Genomic DNA, 19,847 nt, shown 5'->3' with positions numbered 1-19,847 from the left:
CCACTCCCACCCCACTCCACACATCCCCCCACCCCATACACCACAGACTTTGGAATTAAAAGCAAATGCAAAAAAGATCATGCAATCCTATTGCTCTACTGTTTACATTTTTAACTTGCTTTTTTCTTGTGTCTGGGGCTAAAATGGTCAGTATTTGGACAAGCAAATGGGCTGTGGGTCTCCCAACTACCACATCACATAATTTCAAAACAAAGCTTCCTTCCAACAGAATCCATTTTTCTCAGAAAAATTTGCATATTACATGCAGTAAACATGCACATCTCAAGTGTTGAATTTTCATATCCGTGAACTCAAGTAAGCACCCCCTAGATTAAGGTATAGCACTTTTCCAGCGTCCCACACTTCCTCATTCTTCTTTCCAGTTGACAAATTCACTTAAAAAATGGCAGTAAAATATACATGACTTAAAACTCACCACCTTAACCATTTTTATGTGTACACTTCAGCAGCATGAAGTACATGAGAAAATCACTTTTTAAATTTCTTAAGGCTGTTATCCTTTCAGTGTTACTCTTGCACATAGATTAAAGAGTCAAAATTGTTCTTAACAGCTTATGATGAAAAGCCACAATTTCCACAGCCACACTGTGATTCCCTCTTTATTTTCGCTCCCCTCGAGGAAACCACTTTCAACTTTTTCAATGATTCTCCATACTTCCCAAGGACACAATTATTTTGCTGCTTCTTGATTTTTTGTTTTCACGATGGCTTCCCACTATGGGAGGTGAGGACCGAGGTCTCTTTCAGGCCTCTCTTATCACATAGTCACACGTCTTCCATCCCACCCCCCATTCCTTAAATTTATATGATAATTTTGGTTAGATTGATAATCAGTGTTTGCATTTTCCTGACCATGCAAAAGAGATTCAACTGAGTCAAACAGTACACTATGTCACTTCTTTCCTGTGAAACTTTTTGTTTTTCCCCAGAAAACCCAGTAATTGATGGAAACTTTGGGTATCATCTCAAGGTTGTGGCCTAACGCTGAATAGTTACCCTAATTCCTTCAAAGTTGTGGGAGATGTGACTCGAGTGGAGCCCAGACAATCTCTCCTTGGGTCACCCTGAGAGACTGAGTTACACTCTTGCCTTTTCTTTCCCACCCCTTTCTCTCCTCCTCTTTTCTACCCGCAGAGGATCACAGGCTCCCAGTTCTCCCCCAGGCTCCAGTATTTTGGGCAGTCACTGAGCGGGGGCCAGGACCTCACAATGGATGGACTGGTAGACCTGGCTGTAGGGGCTCAGGGGCACGCGCTGCTGCTCAGGTGAGAACACACTAGGTATCTTCTTTTTAAGGAGTGGCTTTGCTGTATGAAGGCCCCCGATGGCCCCCTTGTGTTCCCCCAGGTCCCAGCCTGTGCTGAAAGTTGAGGCAACCATGGAGTTCACACCCAGGGAAGTAGCAAGGAATGTGTATGAATGTCGTGAGCGGGTGGTGAAAGGCCAGATTGCTGGGGTGGTCAGAGTCTGCCTCCATGTCCGCAAGAACACACGGGACAGGCTGGGAGAAGGTGAGGCTGGGTGGGTAAGTCTCAAGAGGTTAAATGACTGGGGGCATTGATGGGTGGGCCAGAGCAAGGTTCTTACAGGCTCTGATAGCCTTCTTCAAGCTTGGGTGGAGTAAGCAGGTGGTTCCCCTGCTGGGGGGGCAGGTGGGGAAGCCCAGCAAGCACCCCCAAAGAAGTAAGCACAGGGCACTCCTTTACGCTCTCAGTTCTCCAGAGCGTGAAGGACCCCACCCCGTGAACTAACCAGACATTTTTTTAAAAACTGAGAGCTAACTCGTTTAAAGGGGAGGTTGAGTTGATGAAGCTAAACACAAACTCGCAAAGCGTTCAGACATGCATTTTATCACGACGAACTTGATGTCCTCCCTCGTCTCTATTCTCAAAGAGTGGCATTGTGCTTGGGGTGAGGAAGAGTAACGGTGATTCTAGAGAGAAACAAGGGGAGGGGATAAGATTAGGTTTCTAGCAGTAATCTTGCTGGACTGAGGAGACAATAGTCAGAGTCTGGGGCAGTCAGCATGGCTAGGAATTGAGAGTGAACTCTTGGAGAGTAGAGAATTACAGAGAAGATGTCCCAGAATCTGGATGGAAATTCCCCGCAAGTCATTGGCTGACTCTTAAGCCATGCATGTCCAGGTCAATGCTCCTAGAAACTCAATGGAAGACAGCAACTGGAGAGCTCAAGAGTTAAACAGAAATCCAGCAGCTTCCCTGTGTTGGGGAAGCAGAGATTTGAGAGGGACCTTAAAAAACACCTTGGTGCTTCTACTGGGACAAAGTCCATTGAGATCAGCAACCAAGAGAAACAATAGACAATAGAAATAGACCCACAGGTGATTCAGAAATTAGAATTATCAGATAGGAATTCAAAAGATAGCTAAGATTAACATCTTCAAGAAAAAACAGGAAATGATGGAGAACTTCACAAAAAACCCATAATTCATGAAACAGAGTTAAATGGAAACACTAGCACTGAAAAATACACTGAATGAAATTGAGAATTCAAGAAATAGATTTAATGGCAGATTTGAAGCAGAACAAACAGGTATATACTACTATATATAAAATAGAGAAACAACAAGGATTTATTGTATAGCAAAGGGAACTATATTAAATACTTTGTATAACCTATAATGGAAAAGAATCTGAAAAAATATATGTATAACTGAATCACTTTGCTGTACATCTGAAACTAACACAATATTGTAAATCAATTATACTTATATTTAAAAAAAAGCAGAACAGAGAATTAGTGAACTGGAAGATAAGTAAATTGTAAGTATCTGGATGAACATGCACAGAGAAAAAAGGATGAAAAATACAGAAAAAACCTCCATAGGAGACATATGGGACATGGTGAAAGATCTAATAAACATGTAATTGGAATTCCAAAAGGAAGGGCCAGAGAGAGAGAGAGAATAAGAAACAAGCAACAGTTAAACCTAAGTGGGAAAAGAATGTGAAAAAGAATAGATGCATGTATATGTATAAGTGAATCACTTTGCTGTACACCTGAAACTAACGCAACACTGTTAATCAACTGTACTCCAGTATAAAATATAAACTAAAAAAAAAAAGAAAAAAGAAAAAAAAAGAAATGGTGGTAAAGAATTTTCTAAAATTGGTGAAAAAAATCAAGATTCTCTATCAAATTAGGGACTTCCCTGGCTGTCCAGTGGTTAAGACTCCGCATGCTTCCAATGCAGGGGGTGTGAATTTGATCCCTGGTTGGGGAACTAAATTCCCACGTGCTGTGTGGCAAAAAAAAAAAAAAAAAAAAAAAAAAGGGATTCTCTACCAAATCAAAGCAAGATAACATTAAACGTTGTACCATCCCAAGGTACAAACTGCTGAAGATCAAAGACAAAGAGAAAAAAGTTACAAGTAGCCAGAAAAAAATATACTTAATTTTCTAGCATGTAACAGAATGGCTACTATTAATTGAGCAGTTACTGTGTGGCAGGCACTATGCTAAATGCTCTATAGGCACTGTTTCATTTTCACTATTGGGAAGGTCCAATTATTATCTTCAATTTAAAAATAAGAAATTGAGAGACTCAGAGAGGTCAGCTAACATGTCCAAAGTCAGACAGCTGGGGAGCAGAGGACCTGGTCCTCCACCTCCTGCCAGTCTGTCTCCAAAGCCAGGCTCCTCACCACCGTTCTGCCCCACCCCTTCAGGAGACACCCAGAGCATCATCACATATGACCTGGCTCTGGACCCAGGTCGCCCACTTTCCCAGGCCGTCTTTGATGAGACAAGGAACAAAACTCGCAGACGTGTAGAGACATTTGGGCTGAGTCAGAAATGTGAGAATCTCACGCTCCGGTTACTGGTGAGCAGAGGGTGACCACACCCCTGGGTCCTGCAAGCATGGCGTGGGCTGGGGAAGCAGAGAAGCGCAGACCACCAAACCCCTACTGTCTCTCAGGATTGTGTAGAGGACTCAGTGACCCCCATTGCCCTGCGCCTCAACTTCTCTCTGGTGGGGAAGCCCTCATCCTCCTTCGGGAACCTCCAGCCAGTGCTGGCGGTAGATGCTCTGAGACTCTTCACAGCCTCGGTGAGTCTGGGAGCTGCGATCCTGCAGGGGTGTGGAAGGGGCCTGAGGCCAACGTCGCTAAAGCTCATTTTATTTCATTTCACATAGTTTTATTTCAAGACTTCAATTTACTGTTTCATTTCATGATTTCCATTCATCTCTCTCATATTCCTTTTGTGGCAGTTTCCCTTTGAGAAGAACTGTGGCAATGACAGCATTTGCCAGGATGACCTCAGCATCACCTTCAGTTTTATGAGGTGAGTTTCGTGTCCTCATATTTGCCCCCAGACCTGCACCGTGACCTGCTGCTCTGTTATTCTCCTGGCCCCCAAGGGAGCCCGGCACAGACCAGCTGCCTCAGCGGTGTGTTTGTGTGACTGCCTCACCCACTGTCTTTTCTCTCCTCCGAGTGTCGACGCCTCCTTCCCGCCAGAGCAGACTCACTGCAGGAAAGCCCCCAGCATCTCATGGCCTTGTTTGTTCCTCCCACAGCCTGGACACCCTGGTGGTGGGTGGTTCCCGAGACTTAAACGTGAGGCTGACTGTGAGAAACCAGGGCGAGGACTCCTACAGAACTCTGGTCACCTTCTTCTATCCACCAGGCTTGTCCTATCGGAGGGTGTCAGGCGCCAAGGTAGCCAAACCCTTCTCAGGCTCCGTCTGACTTTGCTTTCCCCACCCCCGTGGCTGGTGGTTGACATCATCACTTCTGTCTCCCTTGCCACCCAGAACCAGCGCTCACAGCGGTCCTGGCGCCTGGCCTGTGGGTCTGACGTCTCCACGGAAGGGTCTGGGACCTTGAAAAGCACCAGCTGCCACATAAACCACCCCATCTTCCCAGACAACTCAGAGGTCAGCCTGCCGGCTCCTCCTCCCCTTTTCTCCTTTGTCTTCTTCTGAATTCTTCCCTAGTTCTTTTTCTCCTTCTCCTTCTTCTTCTCTGTGCTGCATGGCTTATGGGATCTTAGTTCCCTGACCAGATATTGAACCTGGGCCATTGGCAGTGAAAGTGAAGAGTCCTAACACTGGACCACGAGGGAACTCCTTTCTTCTTTTTTAAAGTAGATGTTTCTTATTTTTTTTTAAACAGCTTTATTGAGATAAAATTCATCTACCATACAATTCACCCACTTCGAGTATGCAATCCAATGGCTTTTGCAATGGTCACAGAGTTGTGCATCACTGTGATCAATGTTAGAGAATTTTATTACCCCAAGAAAAGACCCTACTTCCGTTAGCCATCAGCCCGTGTCTTCCCATCTCTCCCAGCCCTAGGCAACCATTCATCTATTTTCTGTCTTGAGATTCACCTATTCTGGATATTTCATATAAATGGAATCACATAATATGATTGCTTCTTTGACTGGGCATCATGCTTTCAAGGATGTATTGCAGGATGTATTAATACTCAGATTCTTTTTACTGCTGAATAATATTCTATTGTATGGATGTACCACATTTTATTTATCCATTCTTCAGTTGATGGACGTATGGGTTGTTTCTTCTCTCTTATTCTTGTCACTGTCTCTCCTTTCTCCAATCAGATCACCTTTAATATCACATTTGATGTGAACCCTGATGCATCCTTTGGAAATAAACTGCTTCTCAAGGCCAATGTGACCAGGTGAGCTATACCTGGCCTCCCACAGGCATCCTCTGTTTTGAGGCCCCAGCCCCCTGCTCAGGGTGCCCTCTCCCCACTGGCTCTCCCTTCAGCTCATTCGTTTACTCAACAAACACCCAATGAGCACCCACCACGTACCAGGCATGGCGGCCAGTGCTGGTGGGACAGCGATGGACAAGACGGCTGTGGTTCCTGCCCTCACAGAGGTTATAATTTAGTGGCAAAGCTAGACAGGAAAGCTGATGATTATGATAGAGTATGAAATGAATGCTGTCCAGTCTCCCTGGGAGTTTGGTGTTCAGAGAAGAACATACATTCAGGCTGTGAGTTAGCCAAGCAAAGGCAGGAATTGAGGGAGGGGTGTGAAGACAGAGAGAAGGAAATGCGGACCAAGCAAAGCCTGGAGACCGCAAAGGTCAGGCTGTGTTTGAGCACAGGAGGCAGGATTGAAGGAGTTGGTTAGATATGGGCCGTGTCATGAAATGACCGATGGGTGCTCTTAGGGAATTTGCAGCTTAACTTGGGAGTGACGTGATCACCTTTGCGTGCTAGAAAGATCGTTCTCCAGGAGGGTGGGGGATTGGGGTGGGAGTGGTTTTAAACTCAGGGGGCCAGTGGGAAGAAGGAGCTGCAGGCATCCATGCAGGTGAGTAGGGATGGGCCTGGACAACACAGGGGCAGCCCTGGTCTTTCCTACAATCTCTGTTTCTTCTGTTGGATTTAGAGGACAGGGTTTAGGATGCTGAGGGGATAGGACTGGCTGGTTGGTTGGCGGTGGGGGGTGAGGGAGAGGAAGAAGGAGAAGGAAAGGCTGGTTCTTAATTCTCAAGAGCTGGCCAGAGCTCTCTGTTTCCCTTCAGTGAGAACAACATACCCGGGAACAACAAAACCGAGTTCCAGCTGCAGCTGCCTGTGAAATACGCTGTCTACGTGGTGGTCACCAGGTACTGGCTTCTGGGGCTTTTAACTCTACCTTCACCACTGGGCCGGACATGGTGCACAGAGAATGTGTGCACGAGTCTCTGCACCTATGCCTGTGTGTGTCTGAGGATATATGTGCACACGTGTGTATTTGTGTGTGTGTGTGTGTGTGAGGGGCCCAAACTGGCACACACTGCGGGTCCCACCCACGCTGCCCCTGTACACCATCCCACTCACACCCTCTCAGGGCTGCGTTACCCATGTACCTGTTCATCCCTTTACACACTTAGCCCGAGACCCCCTCCCAGGAACCCCCTGATGTTCTGTCACCTTCTGCCCTTTCTTCTTTCTCCCATCAGCCTTGAGGTCTCGACCAAATATTTCAACTTCACAGCCTCAGAGAAGACCGGACGCATTATAGAGCATCAGTATCAGGTGGGGAGCTGAGAAGAAGCCTGGGGAGGGAAATTGAGATGATGGGAGAAAGAATGATGGGAAGGACTTCCCTGGAGGTCCAGTGGCTAAGACGCCACGCTTCCACTGCAGGGGGCACAGGTTCGATCCCTGGCCGGGGAATGGATCCCACATGCCACGCGACCCAAAAAAAAAAAAAAGGAAAACATGCATGAAGTGCCTGCTTTGGCCCAGGCTCTGTTCTAAGTTTACTCTGAATCCACACACACAAGCACGTGTGTCCATATGTGTATACACACACATATGTAATTAACTCATTTTATCTTCACAATGACGGCGACACTGTCGTCCTCTCCAGTTTGTAGATGAAGAAACCAGGGCTCAGAGAGGCTAACAGAACATGCCTCTGGTCTCACCCCTCGTGTGTGAAAGAGCCACTACTTACAATTAGCCTGTCTGGCTCTGAAATGGGTGTTTAACCTCTGTGCTCTCCTGCCTCTCAGAAAGCATCAAGAGGCAGGAGGCTTGGGTCTGTGAGGCCTTCTTCGGTACTGGGCTGTCGGGAGTGGGGAGTCTGATTCTAGTTGCTGGTGGGGGCAGAAAGGCCAGAGCCCTGACATCTGCCCCTCGCCCCACCACGCAGTTCAACAACCTGGGCGGGAGGAAGCTCCCCATCAATGTGGTCTTCTGGGTCCCCATCAAGCTGAACCAGGTGACCGTGTGGGACCAGCTCCAGTTCAACTTCTCCCAGGTAAACCCCTCTGGGCCTGAGGAGTGGGCCCCACTCCTCTCTCCAGAGCGCTGGTCTTTCCTAAAATCGCTCCTGTTTCCTCTGCTGGATTTCGGAGCTATTTCTGACCCTCTCCTGGACCTAGGCGGTCTCATCTCCCAGCGGGTGGACCCAGGAGCCCTCGCTTCAGTCCCTCCTCCCAGTGTCCCTCTTTCCTCAGAACCTCTCCAGAGGATGCCGCCACACCGAAGAGAGGCCCCCTCATCACTCTGACTTCCTGGCGGAGCTTGAGAAGACGCCAGTGCTGGTGAGACTAAGCCCAGCCCCAGCCTTGGGGCTGCCAGCAGACCCCACGCTGCCCCCTCACCAGTGCCCAGTCCCGGCTCTCAACTGCGTGGGCTGAGCACACGGGGCGTGGACTGCATCTAGCTCTCCTGCTCATCTGTCTCCTTTCCTCCCTCCCCCAGAACTGCTCCATCGCTGTCTGCCAGAGAATCCAGTGTGACATCCCATCCTTTGGTATCCAGGAAGAATTCAAGGTCACCCTCAAGGGCAACCTCTCATTTGACTGGTACATCAAGGTATGTGGGGGTCTGAGGCTCGGCTGGGCACAGATGTGATCCTTCAAGGCCAATGGGTCCAGTTCCCATCCTCTTTCTCCCACAGACTTCGCATAACCACCTTCAGGTTGTGAGCGCAGCGGAGATCTTGTTTGATGACTCAAAGTTTGTGCTGCTTCCCGGACAGGGCGCGTTTGTGAGGGCCCAGGTATCTGTCTTGGACACCGAGGAACCACTGGAGGCAGGAGAGGAAGCCGGGCTTGTAGAGGGGGCGATAGGGAGGAGGAATGAGGGCTGGGGTTGGGGGGGGACAGGAGGTTTAGTGATGGGGTTCAGGGAGTACGCGAGGTCTGACTGGGGAACCGCCAGAAATCCAACGTTTTTCTCCCCTGATGCACCCCCTCCCCCTCTCCCTGCTCCAGACAGAGACCAAGGTGGAGTTGTACGAAGTGCATAACCCTCTCCCGCTGATTGTGGGCAGCTCGGTGGGGGGCCTGGTGCTCCTGGCCCTTATCACGGCCGGCCTGTACAAGGTGATTCCCCCGGGCCCTCTTCCTGCCTGCTCCCCTCCCCCCACCCCACGGCTTCTCACTCACTACCGCCTTCCTGGGTTCAGCTCCTAGCAGGGCTGCCAGCGGGGTGACCTTGGGCAGGTCACAGAGCCCCAGTTTCTTCAGCTGTAAAATGAGACTATAAATACCCTCTGTGGAGGTCTTTGGGTTCATATCTCTAGAGCACTTAGAATGGTCTCTGGTACCATTCTATACAAAGAGTAGTCATTATTATATTTTAGCTTTCTCTCCCAGTAGCGATGCCATCCCCCTCCCTGCACCGCTTTCCCCAGATCTGTTCTACACTCCACCACGTTCTTCTTTGCATCCTTTGGTCCTGCTGTCTCCCGGCCTGGCCTGCGTGGCCTTTATGCGCCCTGCTGGCCTTGGTGCCCTCACTGCCCCCCCTCTGCCTCCACAGCTCGGCTTCTTCAAACGACAGTACAAGGACATGATAACTGAAGCTGGGCCTGCAGCTGCCGCCCCCCAGTAACAGCTCCTTCCCCTCTGGGTGGCCTCCCCGGCAGCAAACAGGATGTGGTCAGACCGAAGAAGAGCGAGCAGGTCCCCAGGCTGCTGGACGGACACGTCTGTTTGGAGATCAGGGCAGTGATGTCTCATTCAGAGCCATCTGCTTGGGTTTCCATTCCTCTGTGTGTGTGTGTGCGCGCGCGCTTGTGCGCGAGTGCGTGAGTGTGAGTTGTGTGTGTGGCTCAGATTTCTCTTGCAGGAGGACAAGTGCCTTCCACACAACATCTCGGGCAGAAGGGTATTGCTTGGGCTTCCTTGTGAAGGTGCCATTGGTTCTTCTTTGGGGACAGAGGTGATGGCAGCTCTTGTGAGCAGACACAAAGGAAATGCAACAAATCGTCCCCCAGCTGTAGGAAGCGAGACCCTCTTTTTGTGGTCGAGCCCGCAGGCCTGTGCAGCTAGAGCTCAGCCCATCCGGACAAGCCAGTGGGAGCCTGTCCAACCCGTTCTACACTAGAGCAACTGTGTCAGATGTGCAGTGGTAACCCTCCCTTTATGTATTTGCTTATTTATTGTTTTAATGCTACTTTTATTTTTTGAATGGATGAATCTGTCTGTAGTATCAAAATCAAAAGAGGTGCAAGGGTGTGTGATGTAAAGTGTCCCTTCCATCCTGGTCTGCCAGCCTTTCAGGTGTCTCGTAAAGGGTAGTCCAGGTTATGTGTTTGGGGGTCTCCTTCACGAAGAGTCTAGGCATATGCAAACACACACACACACACACACACACACACACACACACACACAAGCTTTTTTATACAAATGGCAGCATGCGTTATTTATACTGTTCTTGGTAATCTTGCTTTTTTCATTACTATGGCTCAGACATTGTTTCATATCAAGACATAAAGTACTTTTTCATTCTTTTATATAGTGGCACCGTGTTCTACCGTGTGGGTGGATTCTAACGTCCTTAGCCAGTCTCCCTCTGATATATTATTTCCAAGCTCTCGCAATGACAAACAATGGTGAATTAATAAATTGAATATGTGTTGTTTTTGTACATATGTAAGTTAATTTATAGGATCCATTCCCAGAAGGGTGCTTTCTCCCAGAAGCAAACCCAAGAGAAGAATCGGAGGGAAAGAAGCTTACTTAAGAGAGATCCCAGGGATGTGATAGGGGAGGGACGTGAGCTGGGGAGGGAAAGGCAGCCTGTAGAGGATATATTTCAACAGAGGTACCATGACGAGATCCTGGAGTGTAACCCCACTGGGGAGGTCTAGGAGACAACGTAGAACACGCACCTTGGCACTTCTCACCCAAGCAGCGCAGGAGCTGACACGTGGATACACCAGTTCCACGTAGTTATTGGCTGAGGGTTGCTCTTCATGGGGAAGAAAGAGTGAACTCCCTGGCACTTTCAGCCTGGGAATGTAGACAGAGCGGACTCTGATGGCCAGAGAAAGGGCTACAGATGCTGCCAGTTGGAAGTCTGGCAGGTGAGCATAGTCCCTGACAAGGCCCGCAGGGATCTGGGCAGGGCACCAAAAGCATTTGCTCTCAAAAGTGTGTACAGGTGACGTTTTGATAGCTGTTTCTAGGTAGCCCTCCCTCCTCCAGGGAATTCTCCCACTGCCCATCTCCCAACCTTTGCCAGTACAGCGCCCACGACTCTGCCCTTAGCACCCATCCTAATTCTCACCTCAGTTGTGCTAAGTGGCCATCCCTTGCTGTTTACTGATGTCTGAATTTCACTTGTGAGGAAGCGGAGGCTTAGAGAGATCATTGCAGTTCCTGAGGTCATACAGATAAGGAGGGGGTGGAGCTGGCTCCAAACCTGGCTCCAAAGCTTTTCTCTTTTATTGTCCTGATGGCCTCAGAGGAATGGCCTGCAGCAGGCATGAGGGAAGTGGGGGGAGAAAGTGGTTGTTGTTTAGCTGTTACAATATCAGGTGAACCATACGAAACCGCGGACATGTTTGTTGAAAAAACAGCAATTGCATACAGTTCATCGAGATACAGGAAAATCATAGCTTAGATGGCCATCTGTAATAGGATGTCCTATCACATCTGCCTCCATCCAGATATGATAGGAGGGAGGGCAGCTGAGGGAAGGGTCCTAGGGGAGGTAACCCCTGAACTCAGGGGCAAGAGGCTTCCGGTCAGAGGGCAGCACAGGTAGGGCTAGAAGACTGGGTAGGAGCTTGGGCATGTGTACTTTGTAAGCCAGAGCAAGAAGTTTCAGTTCTATTCTGAGTGCAATAAGATGTCATCAAAGGGTGATTGATAAGATAATGGCCCTTTGTATCTTTTGGGGTGTTGCAACGAATGCCACCTTGAAATGGTTCTACACAATTCCTTCTTCTGACTTCAAAATCCATTAGAAATGTTTTTCTTTGTTCTTAAGTTGATAGACAAAAGACGTGAAGATCTCCAGAAGTCCTTAACTGACCCAGGAAAGGAGAGGGCCTCTGTACATGCAGGCACCTGTCCTCCGATGGGCAGTCGAGGCTCGGAGTCCACATTGGCCTCTTTGCCCTGGAAGCTTGTGTTGAATTCAGTCAGGCAGGAGCTTTATGATGGGTTAAAAAGTAAATTATTTCTAGTGACAAATTACCCTAGCATGATCACAAAGTTACTGATAAACAGGGCCATAAATCTCTGGTGGGAAGCAGATAAACCCAGGAAAGTCTGTCCCTGTTTTTACTTTTTTGGGGTTCAGAATAAACAGACCTCTGCAGTGTCCACCCTTCTTTTCTTACTTAGGAACAGGTTCTTATCCAGGACACCGTGGAAGATTGTTGTATTGTTACATTAATAGTTATGACCCCCGGTGGATTACGTCTCCCTGGGTTCCACTCCCTTGCAATGTGACATTGCTGCTGTTCCCATCAAGTGGTGGGGCCTTCCTCTCTACCCTCTGGAATCTGGGCTGCTCCTGTGGCTTGCTTTGACCAGAAGAATGTGGTAGAAGGGGCTGCTGTGCAAGTTCCAGAGCCTAGACTGACAGAAGCACTGCCGCTTCTGCTCTCACCCTCTCAGACTCCTGGGACCACCGTGCTGAGACCCAGCTAGCCTATTGGAGACTGAGACAACTCAGGCCCCCAGCCAACAGCCAGCACGACTGCATGCATGAGGCCATCTTGGACTTTCCAGCCCAGTCCAGCCATCCAGCAACTGTGACCACAGGCACGTCCCACAAAAGAACTGCCCAGATGGTCGCATCCCAGAACTTGAGATATCATAAACTGTGGTCCTTTCAATCCACTCTCTCTTGGAATGGGTGGTTATGATGCAATGGATAACCAGCAGAGCCAACCAGTGAAAGAACATTTCTCAATTTCCTCTGTGGCTAGGTGTGGCCATGTGGCTAGATTCTGGCGAAGGGGATGTGAGTAGAGTGAGTGAACTACTTTGGAGACAGGTCCTTTGAGGTGTCCTGCCATTCTCCTTGCCATCTTCCCACCAGCTGAAGTGTGAATGTCGTGGTGTGCCGTTTTGGACCTCGCAGATGAGGGCAACACCTGAGAATGCCAGAAGGAGACAGAAGGAGCCTGGGTTCCAACTCTGTAGATGCCACATTCTCATACTGTCATAGGAGAGAGAAATGAACACTGATCTTGTCTAAGAAGCTGGTGTTCTGAGCCTCTGTTACGGCAGCTGACCCTGCACTGTAACTGATACCACACCTTTGCGAAGGTTCTGTTTTCCGCCTGTTCTAAGAAACTAAACTTGTAGTAAAGCCTGAAGGCTTCTTGATGGTGTTCCTACCCCAACTCTAGCATTTTGGTCTAGTATTTCCTTCTCATCACAGCTCATAATATGGCTGGCACCCAACATGGAGGGGCTAGAGTATTCCCCTCTATCCATCCTTGGGATGGACACAGGCCTCAGTTATGCTTTGTAAGACCTTCCTGATTTGCTCACTTGGTTTGGTCTCCAAGGATTTAATCTCAACCTCTAAGAGCACCAGTGGAGGGTCCTATCTCTTGATCGTGTCCCTTCTGGTGGCAAAATGACCTAGTAGAGAAATTAGCTGAACTGTTTACCCTGTAGATGCATGAGAAAGGTACTAGGAAGGTATTTCCCCTCCCTCTCTCTTGAGAGATGACGCAGAGATGTGTGTGTCTTGATGGTGTCCTTTCACTAGGGAAAGCACAGCCTTTTTTTTTTTTTTTTTTTTTTTAAATTCTTATCTCTTAACCACTTACAGGAAAAGAGATTTCTACCTGGCAACCCTTGGGCCAAATCCAGCCCTCAGGTTTTATGTAGCCCCTATGGTTTTGTTTGTTTATTTGTTTTTGATTAGTTGCTGAAATTTGAAAATGGAGATGTTCCTGAGGGAAATCCTAAGTCTGAGTTCGCTTGAAACATGGGAATGTTTGGCAAAAGAAGGCTACAGCTTGGCAGAGTGCCCCTGTTAGGCAGGACACAGCTCCCCAGCTCACCTCATAGAGTGCTCGTGCCTCTGAGGCCAGAGCCTGTTGTATTTAAGGTGACCTTTGAGGACCTGAGTGCATCGGCCCCTGCCTACTTCTACAGCTCACCTGCTCCTGCCCTTTACTCTCAACCTCATGTTTCTTTTTTCTTTTTTTTTTTGACTTTGTAGTGGCTTTTATTTTATTTATTTATTTTTAAAATTTATTTATTTTTTGGGGGGGGGTACACCAAGTTCAATCATCTGTTTTTATACACATATCCCCATATTCCCTCCCTCCCTCAACTCCCCCCCCACCCTCCCTCGAGTCCCCCCCACCCTCCCCGTCCCAGTCCTCTAAGGCATCTTCCATCCTCGAGTTGGACTCCCTTTTCAACCTCATATTTCTTAAATGCACCATGTTTAGGGTGACCAACTAGGACCCTTTTGAAAGTGAAAGGGAGTGTGGTTAGAAATTACATTGGAATTGAGGCCTAAACAGATCTCTTGGGACAGATCATGATGTACCTGTGTTCCTCCTGTACTGTCTCTCACATCCCATTCTTTGCCCACGCTGTCACCTCTGACCAGACTCACTTCCTCTCCTCCTTTTCCTGACTCTTGTCTTAGCTTGAGTGTCACTTCTTCCAGACCCTCCAGACTCCCTGGCTGCAAAAAGCTGCACCTCTCACATGCTGTTACAGTAACTTGTGTCTCTTCCTCAGAACACTGTACCTTCCTGGAGGGTAGGAACCCCTAGGACAATATCTGGAACAGGGAACAAACAATTGCTAAATATATGTGTTGAGTAAATGAATGAACAAGCTTGGATTGCCCAGCTTCCTGTTCTTGTTGTGCTCTCTACCAGAAGACAGAACTCTCAAAAATTCAGTCTCTCTATATACATCCCAACACATTTCTTTAGGACAACATTGTATCTGGCAATATGTGACTGCTTCACATTTTCTAAATGCTGAGAGACAGAATATACAAATGGACAGTGGGTAGACACAGAACTCTGACCCACAATCTGCAGGAAACAGTTCAAAAAACCAACCCATCATCTAGAGTAACCAGCTCAGGAAGCCAGCCTGCAACCTAGAAGTTAAACTTGTAGAAAGTCAGACGACTATCTCTAATAACCGGTCCAGGAAGACAACCAATAACCCTTGTAATAATTGGCTCAAAATGACCAAGGCTTGATTAATAAACTGACAGCTTCCCTCATTTTTGTCCCTGCTTCCAACTTAGGACCAACCAGAGAAAGCCAGGTATACTCCCCCAACAAATCACAAGACGTCCAGCTTCTAGATAGCCCGCCTCCGGCTTTCCAAGCCGATGCCTTCCAATCAGGGCACCGCTGAAGGCTTCCCTTTGCTCCTTTATAGAGCTTTGCCTCTCTTCTGCCTGCCAGCAAGTCTCTGCTCAAACGCAGGTGAAGGTGGCTGACTGCCTTGTTAGATCAAGCTCTACCCCGGATCTGCCTTCTCACCTCCAAGGGCTGCAACTGTGGCTGGGAACGGAGGGCAGCACCATGAAGACTTTATGTGGGAGTCTGAGTGGTCTCTCAAAGGGAAAACTGAAAGGAGATAAGGCTTGTCACCAACACTTCAGACCCAACCCCCCTTACTCAGATCACCTCATTTCTGCTCTTTCCTGTTTCCCAAGAACTGGTCTTCAGTTCCCCTTTTCCCCTCTGGCTTCACTTCACAGAATTGAGCTACAAATGAAGTACAAAGTTCTTTTTATCCCAGTGAAATCACTTGCCAGGCATGGGAATCTGAGCAAAGACAACCTTTTTGCTCTTTTGGAGGTTTTTGCCAATGCAGGTGTGCACCTGGCTGGTGCTTCTTCCTCTTGCTTCACTCATCCTCCTTGTTCTAGCACTTTCTTCCTCCACCAGGTGCATGTTTGCTGTGTCCCCTAGCATCCTTCGATTCCTCCACTTAATTGCTGCAGCCTTAACTCAACCTAAACAAATCCCTGTTTTATCCCAAGTTTGCCCCCATTCAAGTTAGTTTGCTTCCTGGAAAAGTTGCTTCTGCTTTGTTCCAAGGCAACTTTTTTTTTCTGATTTCTGCCATTACAGGGCCTGCAGGCCTCAGCGGGATCTGGGCTGAGTGCTCAGTCCATGAACTTCATATCTGTACAGACTCCCTTTGCGTGCATCCACCCATCCGTCTGTCTATGCACCTGCCCTCCATCACCCATCCATCCACACACCCTACCGTAGGACCTGATGCTCATCCTCGGAGAGACACGGAGAAACAAGTATTTGCTCTCAGCTCGCATCCAGAGGGTGTCACCTTTCATTCTCCACTAAGGAAGATGAACTGGGAACCCTCCCCCTCAGCTTATGACAAGTGCAGCCACAGGCAGCGGCAGGTGCTTTTTCCCAGGCACATAACTGAGCTGCAACAGGGACTGGGGTGGAAATTACTGTATCTTCTGTTCAAAGACATCCATTCTTCTGCCCGGGATCAGCGCTGCTCTGCTTTAACTTCGTTCATGCCCCGGTTATTGATGGGGTGCTTCATATGTGTCAGGCGTTGTGCTGGGTGCTGGGGGTAGAGGCGCTAGAAGGACACAGTCCCTACATTGAAGAGGTCTAGAGACCCCACCCCAATCCTTGGCACATCAAGTCATTCCTTTTTTTTTTTTTTCTCTCTTTTCTCCAAGCATCTCCTTCTGGGACTCACCAAAGCAGAACTAATCACTTCCTCCTGGTCACTCTGCTGTCTAGTAAAACTTCTGTTCGAATGCATGAGAATATTGTCTCCGCATAGGGTATGATCTCCTTGAAGGCTGGCTCCCTTTCCTGCGTGTCTTGCTTCCCCAGCAGCCGGCCTACCGCCTGGGTCATGTAAGCAGCTCTGATATATGGGGTGAATGGTTGAGTGAAATAATCCTACCCAGGCAGCAGGTAGGGTAGAGAGGGGGGATGTAAGATCCTCAGCATCGTGGTTAAGACTCCAGCACCTTGAAACCTCTCCTCACCTTATACTAGCTGGGCAAACAGAGGCAAATGACTCAACTTCTCTGTTCCTCAATTCTGCATCTGTGAAATGGGATAATAGCAGCCCCCTTCCCCTAGGGCTGCTGTGAGGGTTCATTGAGCTAATAGATGCAAAGTGCACAGTAATATAAATAACCCAGTTGAAAATTGCGCAGAGGACCTAAATAGACATTTTTCCAAAGAAGACATACAGATGGACTACTGGCATATGAAAAGATACGCAACATCATTAATAATCAGAAAATGCAAATCAAAACCACAATGATCTCTCACCTCAAATCTGTCAGGGGACTTCCCTGGTGGCACAGTGGTTAAGAATCCCCCTGCCAATGCGGGGGGGCAACACGGGTTTGAACCTTGGTCCGGAAAGATCCCACATGTCGCAGAGCAACTAAGCCCGTGCACCACAACTACTGAGCTCGCGAACCACAACTACTGAGACCACATGCTGCAACTGCTGAAGCCCGCACACCTAGAGCCCGTGCTCCACAACAAGAGAAGCCACTGCAATAAGAAGCCCTTGCACTGCAATGAAGGGTAGCCCCCACTTGCTGCAACTAGAGAAAGCCCGCGCACAGCAACAAAGACCCAACGCAGCCAAAAAATAAATAAATAAAATAATAAATAAATCTTAAAAAAAAAACCTGTCAGAGTGGCTATTATCAAAAAGACAACAAATAACAAGTGTTGGCAAGGATGTGGAGAAAAGGGAACTCTCCTGCACTGTTGGTGGGAATGTAAATTGGTGCAACCATTATGGGCAATGGTATGGAGGTTCCTCAAAAAATTAAAAACAGAACTACTAGATGATCCAGCAATTCCACTTCTGGGTATTTATCTGAAGAAAACAAAAAACACTAATTCAAAAAAATACACGCATCCCTATGTTCATTGCAGCATTACTTACAATAGCCACAATATGGAAGCAACCTCAGTGTTCATCAAGAGATAAACGGATAAAGAAGTAGTACACACACACACACACACACACACACACACACCAGGCTATTACTCAGCCATACAAAAATAATGAAATCTTGCCATTTGTGACAACATGGATGGACCTAGAGGGTGTTACGTTAAGTGAAATAAGTCAGACAAAGACAAATACTTTATAATTTCACTTATATGTGAAATCTAAAACACAAAACAAATGAACAAACATAACTAAACAGAAAACAGAGTCATATATACAGAGGACAAGCAGGTGGTTGCCAGAGGGGAAGGGGGTGGAGGAAAGAGAGAAATAGGTGAGGGAGATTAAGAGGTACAAACTTCCACTCGCAAAATCAGTAAGTCGCGGGTATGAGATGTACAGTGGGCAATATGATCCATAACCTTGTAATATCTTTGTATGGTGACAGATGACAACTAGACTTAGGGTGAAACGTATAGAAATATCAAATCACTATGTGGTGTACCAGGATCTAATGTAGTATTGTAGGTCAGTTACACTTCAAAACCAGATAAACTCAGAAAAAGAGATGCGATTTGTGGCTACTAGAAGGCAGGGATTGGGAGGGGGTACCTAGATGAAGGTACTCAAAGGTACAAACTTCCAGTTATAGGGATGTGATTTACAACATGATAAATAGAATTAACACTGCTGCATGTTATAAATGAAAGTTGTTAAGAGAGTAAATCCCGAGTTCTCATCACAAGCCAAAAAAAATTTTTTCTGTTTCTTTAACGTTGTACCTAAGTGAAATGATGTTTGCTTAACCCTGTTCCTCATTTCATGATGCATGTGAGTCAAATCATTATATTGTATGTCTTTAGCTTACACAGTGTTGTAGGTCAACTATATCTCAATAAAACGGAAAAAAAAAATGAAGTGCACAGTGACATCAGTGTTAGAATTATCACAGCTCCTTTGTTCTGCCACCAAGATGTTATTACACTATGCCTGCTTCTCTCTTCTATGTTCCAAACTTCCCAACCGTTGGCTAAAATTCTCCAGCGCCCCCACATCCTCCACTACACCAGAGCTCCATGCCCAGGGATTCAGGAGTGTAGGGAGAACCAGATGCTTTTGGAGAGAAACATCTTCCTGACTACCTATATGCCTGTGTGTGTTTCCACACTACAGAATTCAGATAAATTCTGTTTTGAGCAAAATTGGGGGTGAGGTAGGAAACTCTGTCCTTCAAAGACAGAGAAGTGAAATGGATTGCTTATAGCAAGAGGAAGGGCAGAAACTTCAGGGAAAATCCAGTCCGGCCCTGTGGGTGAGTGTGGGGTGGAAATACACGAGAAATCTGAGGGTTTCTGCCCACTCGATTTCTGTTCTCTTCTTTCCATGGAAAAGAAACAACCTGGGAGACAGATCCCAAGTTATTCAGTTCCATTTAGCTCAGGCAAACCAGACCTGAATTAAAATAGTTTTTGTCTTGGTTTCTCCACCACCCCACCCCTGCCCCCAGTATGTGGCAGATCAGATGCAGCCCCTCCTGCCCCACCATCCTTCTGGAATCTTCTTCAGCACTGCTGAGCTCAGGGACAGAGCAGAAACTTACTGAGTCAGGAATGCCAGCTGTGGGAAAGGATGGCTTCCCTCCAACCACCCCCCTGCAGACCCTCCCTCTGCCCTTGACCTCTTGCCTCAGGCTTGGCCAGGGCTCTGAACATCCTAGGGACGCCAGGTGGACAAAGCTGGATGTGACTGACTCGTGATCCCACTGGGCTGGGGAGATGAGTAACTGGGGTGTCCACCCCTTCCTTGCTTATTTCATACCCTTCAATTACCATCCTTTTTCTGGAAATGTCACAGTCATGATTCACTGAAATGGGGCTGTGAGTTTTAGTCACCCTAAAGTCTTGGCTGGGGCCTCACTGCCCTCATCTGTAAAATGGGTGGGTCGAATTAAGAACCCATCCTGTTCTACACTTTTATGATTCAAGTTATCCTTGCCAAAGGCAAGGTGACTTACCTTGGCTTTTCTCTGAAACATCATGGAAGTATGTTGGGCAGCTTGAGAGAAGAGACGGAGTCTTACTGGTCCAGGATTCTTGTCCATCCTCACCCACCTAGGGTGAAACCCATGGCTAAGAAAAGAGAGCCACAGAAAGGC

General features: G+C 47.6%; 1 protein-coding gene across 1 annotated transcript in view; it reads left to right on the top strand.

The window, feature by feature from the left end:
- Positions 1–9,406, top strand: part of ITGAM (integrin subunit alpha M) — a 35,213-nt gene extending 25,807 nt beyond the window's left edge. Inside the window, exons 15-30 of the mRNA XM_057695260.1 lie at positions 1,156–1,286; positions 1,369–1,532; positions 3,711–3,865; positions 3,962–4,093; positions 4,256–4,329; positions 4,565–4,706; positions 4,802–4,924; positions 5,617–5,696; positions 6,557–6,640; positions 6,977–7,052; positions 7,675–7,782; positions 7,982–8,068; positions 8,229–8,342; positions 8,428–8,529; positions 8,744–8,854; positions 9,294–9,406. Coding sequence (XP_057551243.1) covers positions 1,156–1,286; positions 1,369–1,532; positions 3,711–3,865; positions 3,962–4,093; positions 4,256–4,329; positions 4,565–4,706; positions 4,802–4,924; positions 5,617–5,696; positions 6,557–6,640; positions 6,977–7,052; positions 7,675–7,782; positions 7,982–8,068; positions 8,229–8,342; positions 8,428–8,529; positions 8,744–8,854; positions 9,294–9,365 — 1,755 coding nt within the window. The 3' untranslated portion in view covers positions 9,366–9,406. The remainder of the gene's footprint in view (positions 1–1,155; positions 1,287–1,368; positions 1,533–3,710; positions 3,866–3,961; positions 4,094–4,255; positions 4,330–4,564; positions 4,707–4,801; positions 4,925–5,616; positions 5,697–6,556; positions 6,641–6,976; positions 7,053–7,674; positions 7,783–7,981; positions 8,069–8,228; positions 8,343–8,427; positions 8,530–8,743; positions 8,855–9,293) is intronic.
- The last annotated feature ends 10,441 nt before the right edge of the window (positions 9,407–19,847 follow it).

This window comes from Hippopotamus amphibius, chromosome 9 (assembly GCF_030028045.1).
Source record: "Hippopotamus amphibius kiboko isolate mHipAmp2 chromosome 9, mHipAmp2.hap2, whole genome shotgun sequence".
Taxonomy (NCBI): domain Eukaryota; kingdom Metazoa; phylum Chordata; class Mammalia; order Artiodactyla; family Hippopotamidae; genus Hippopotamus; species Hippopotamus amphibius.
Note: the sequence above shows the minus strand (reverse complement) of the source record. Positions and strands in the feature narration are given on the sequence as shown.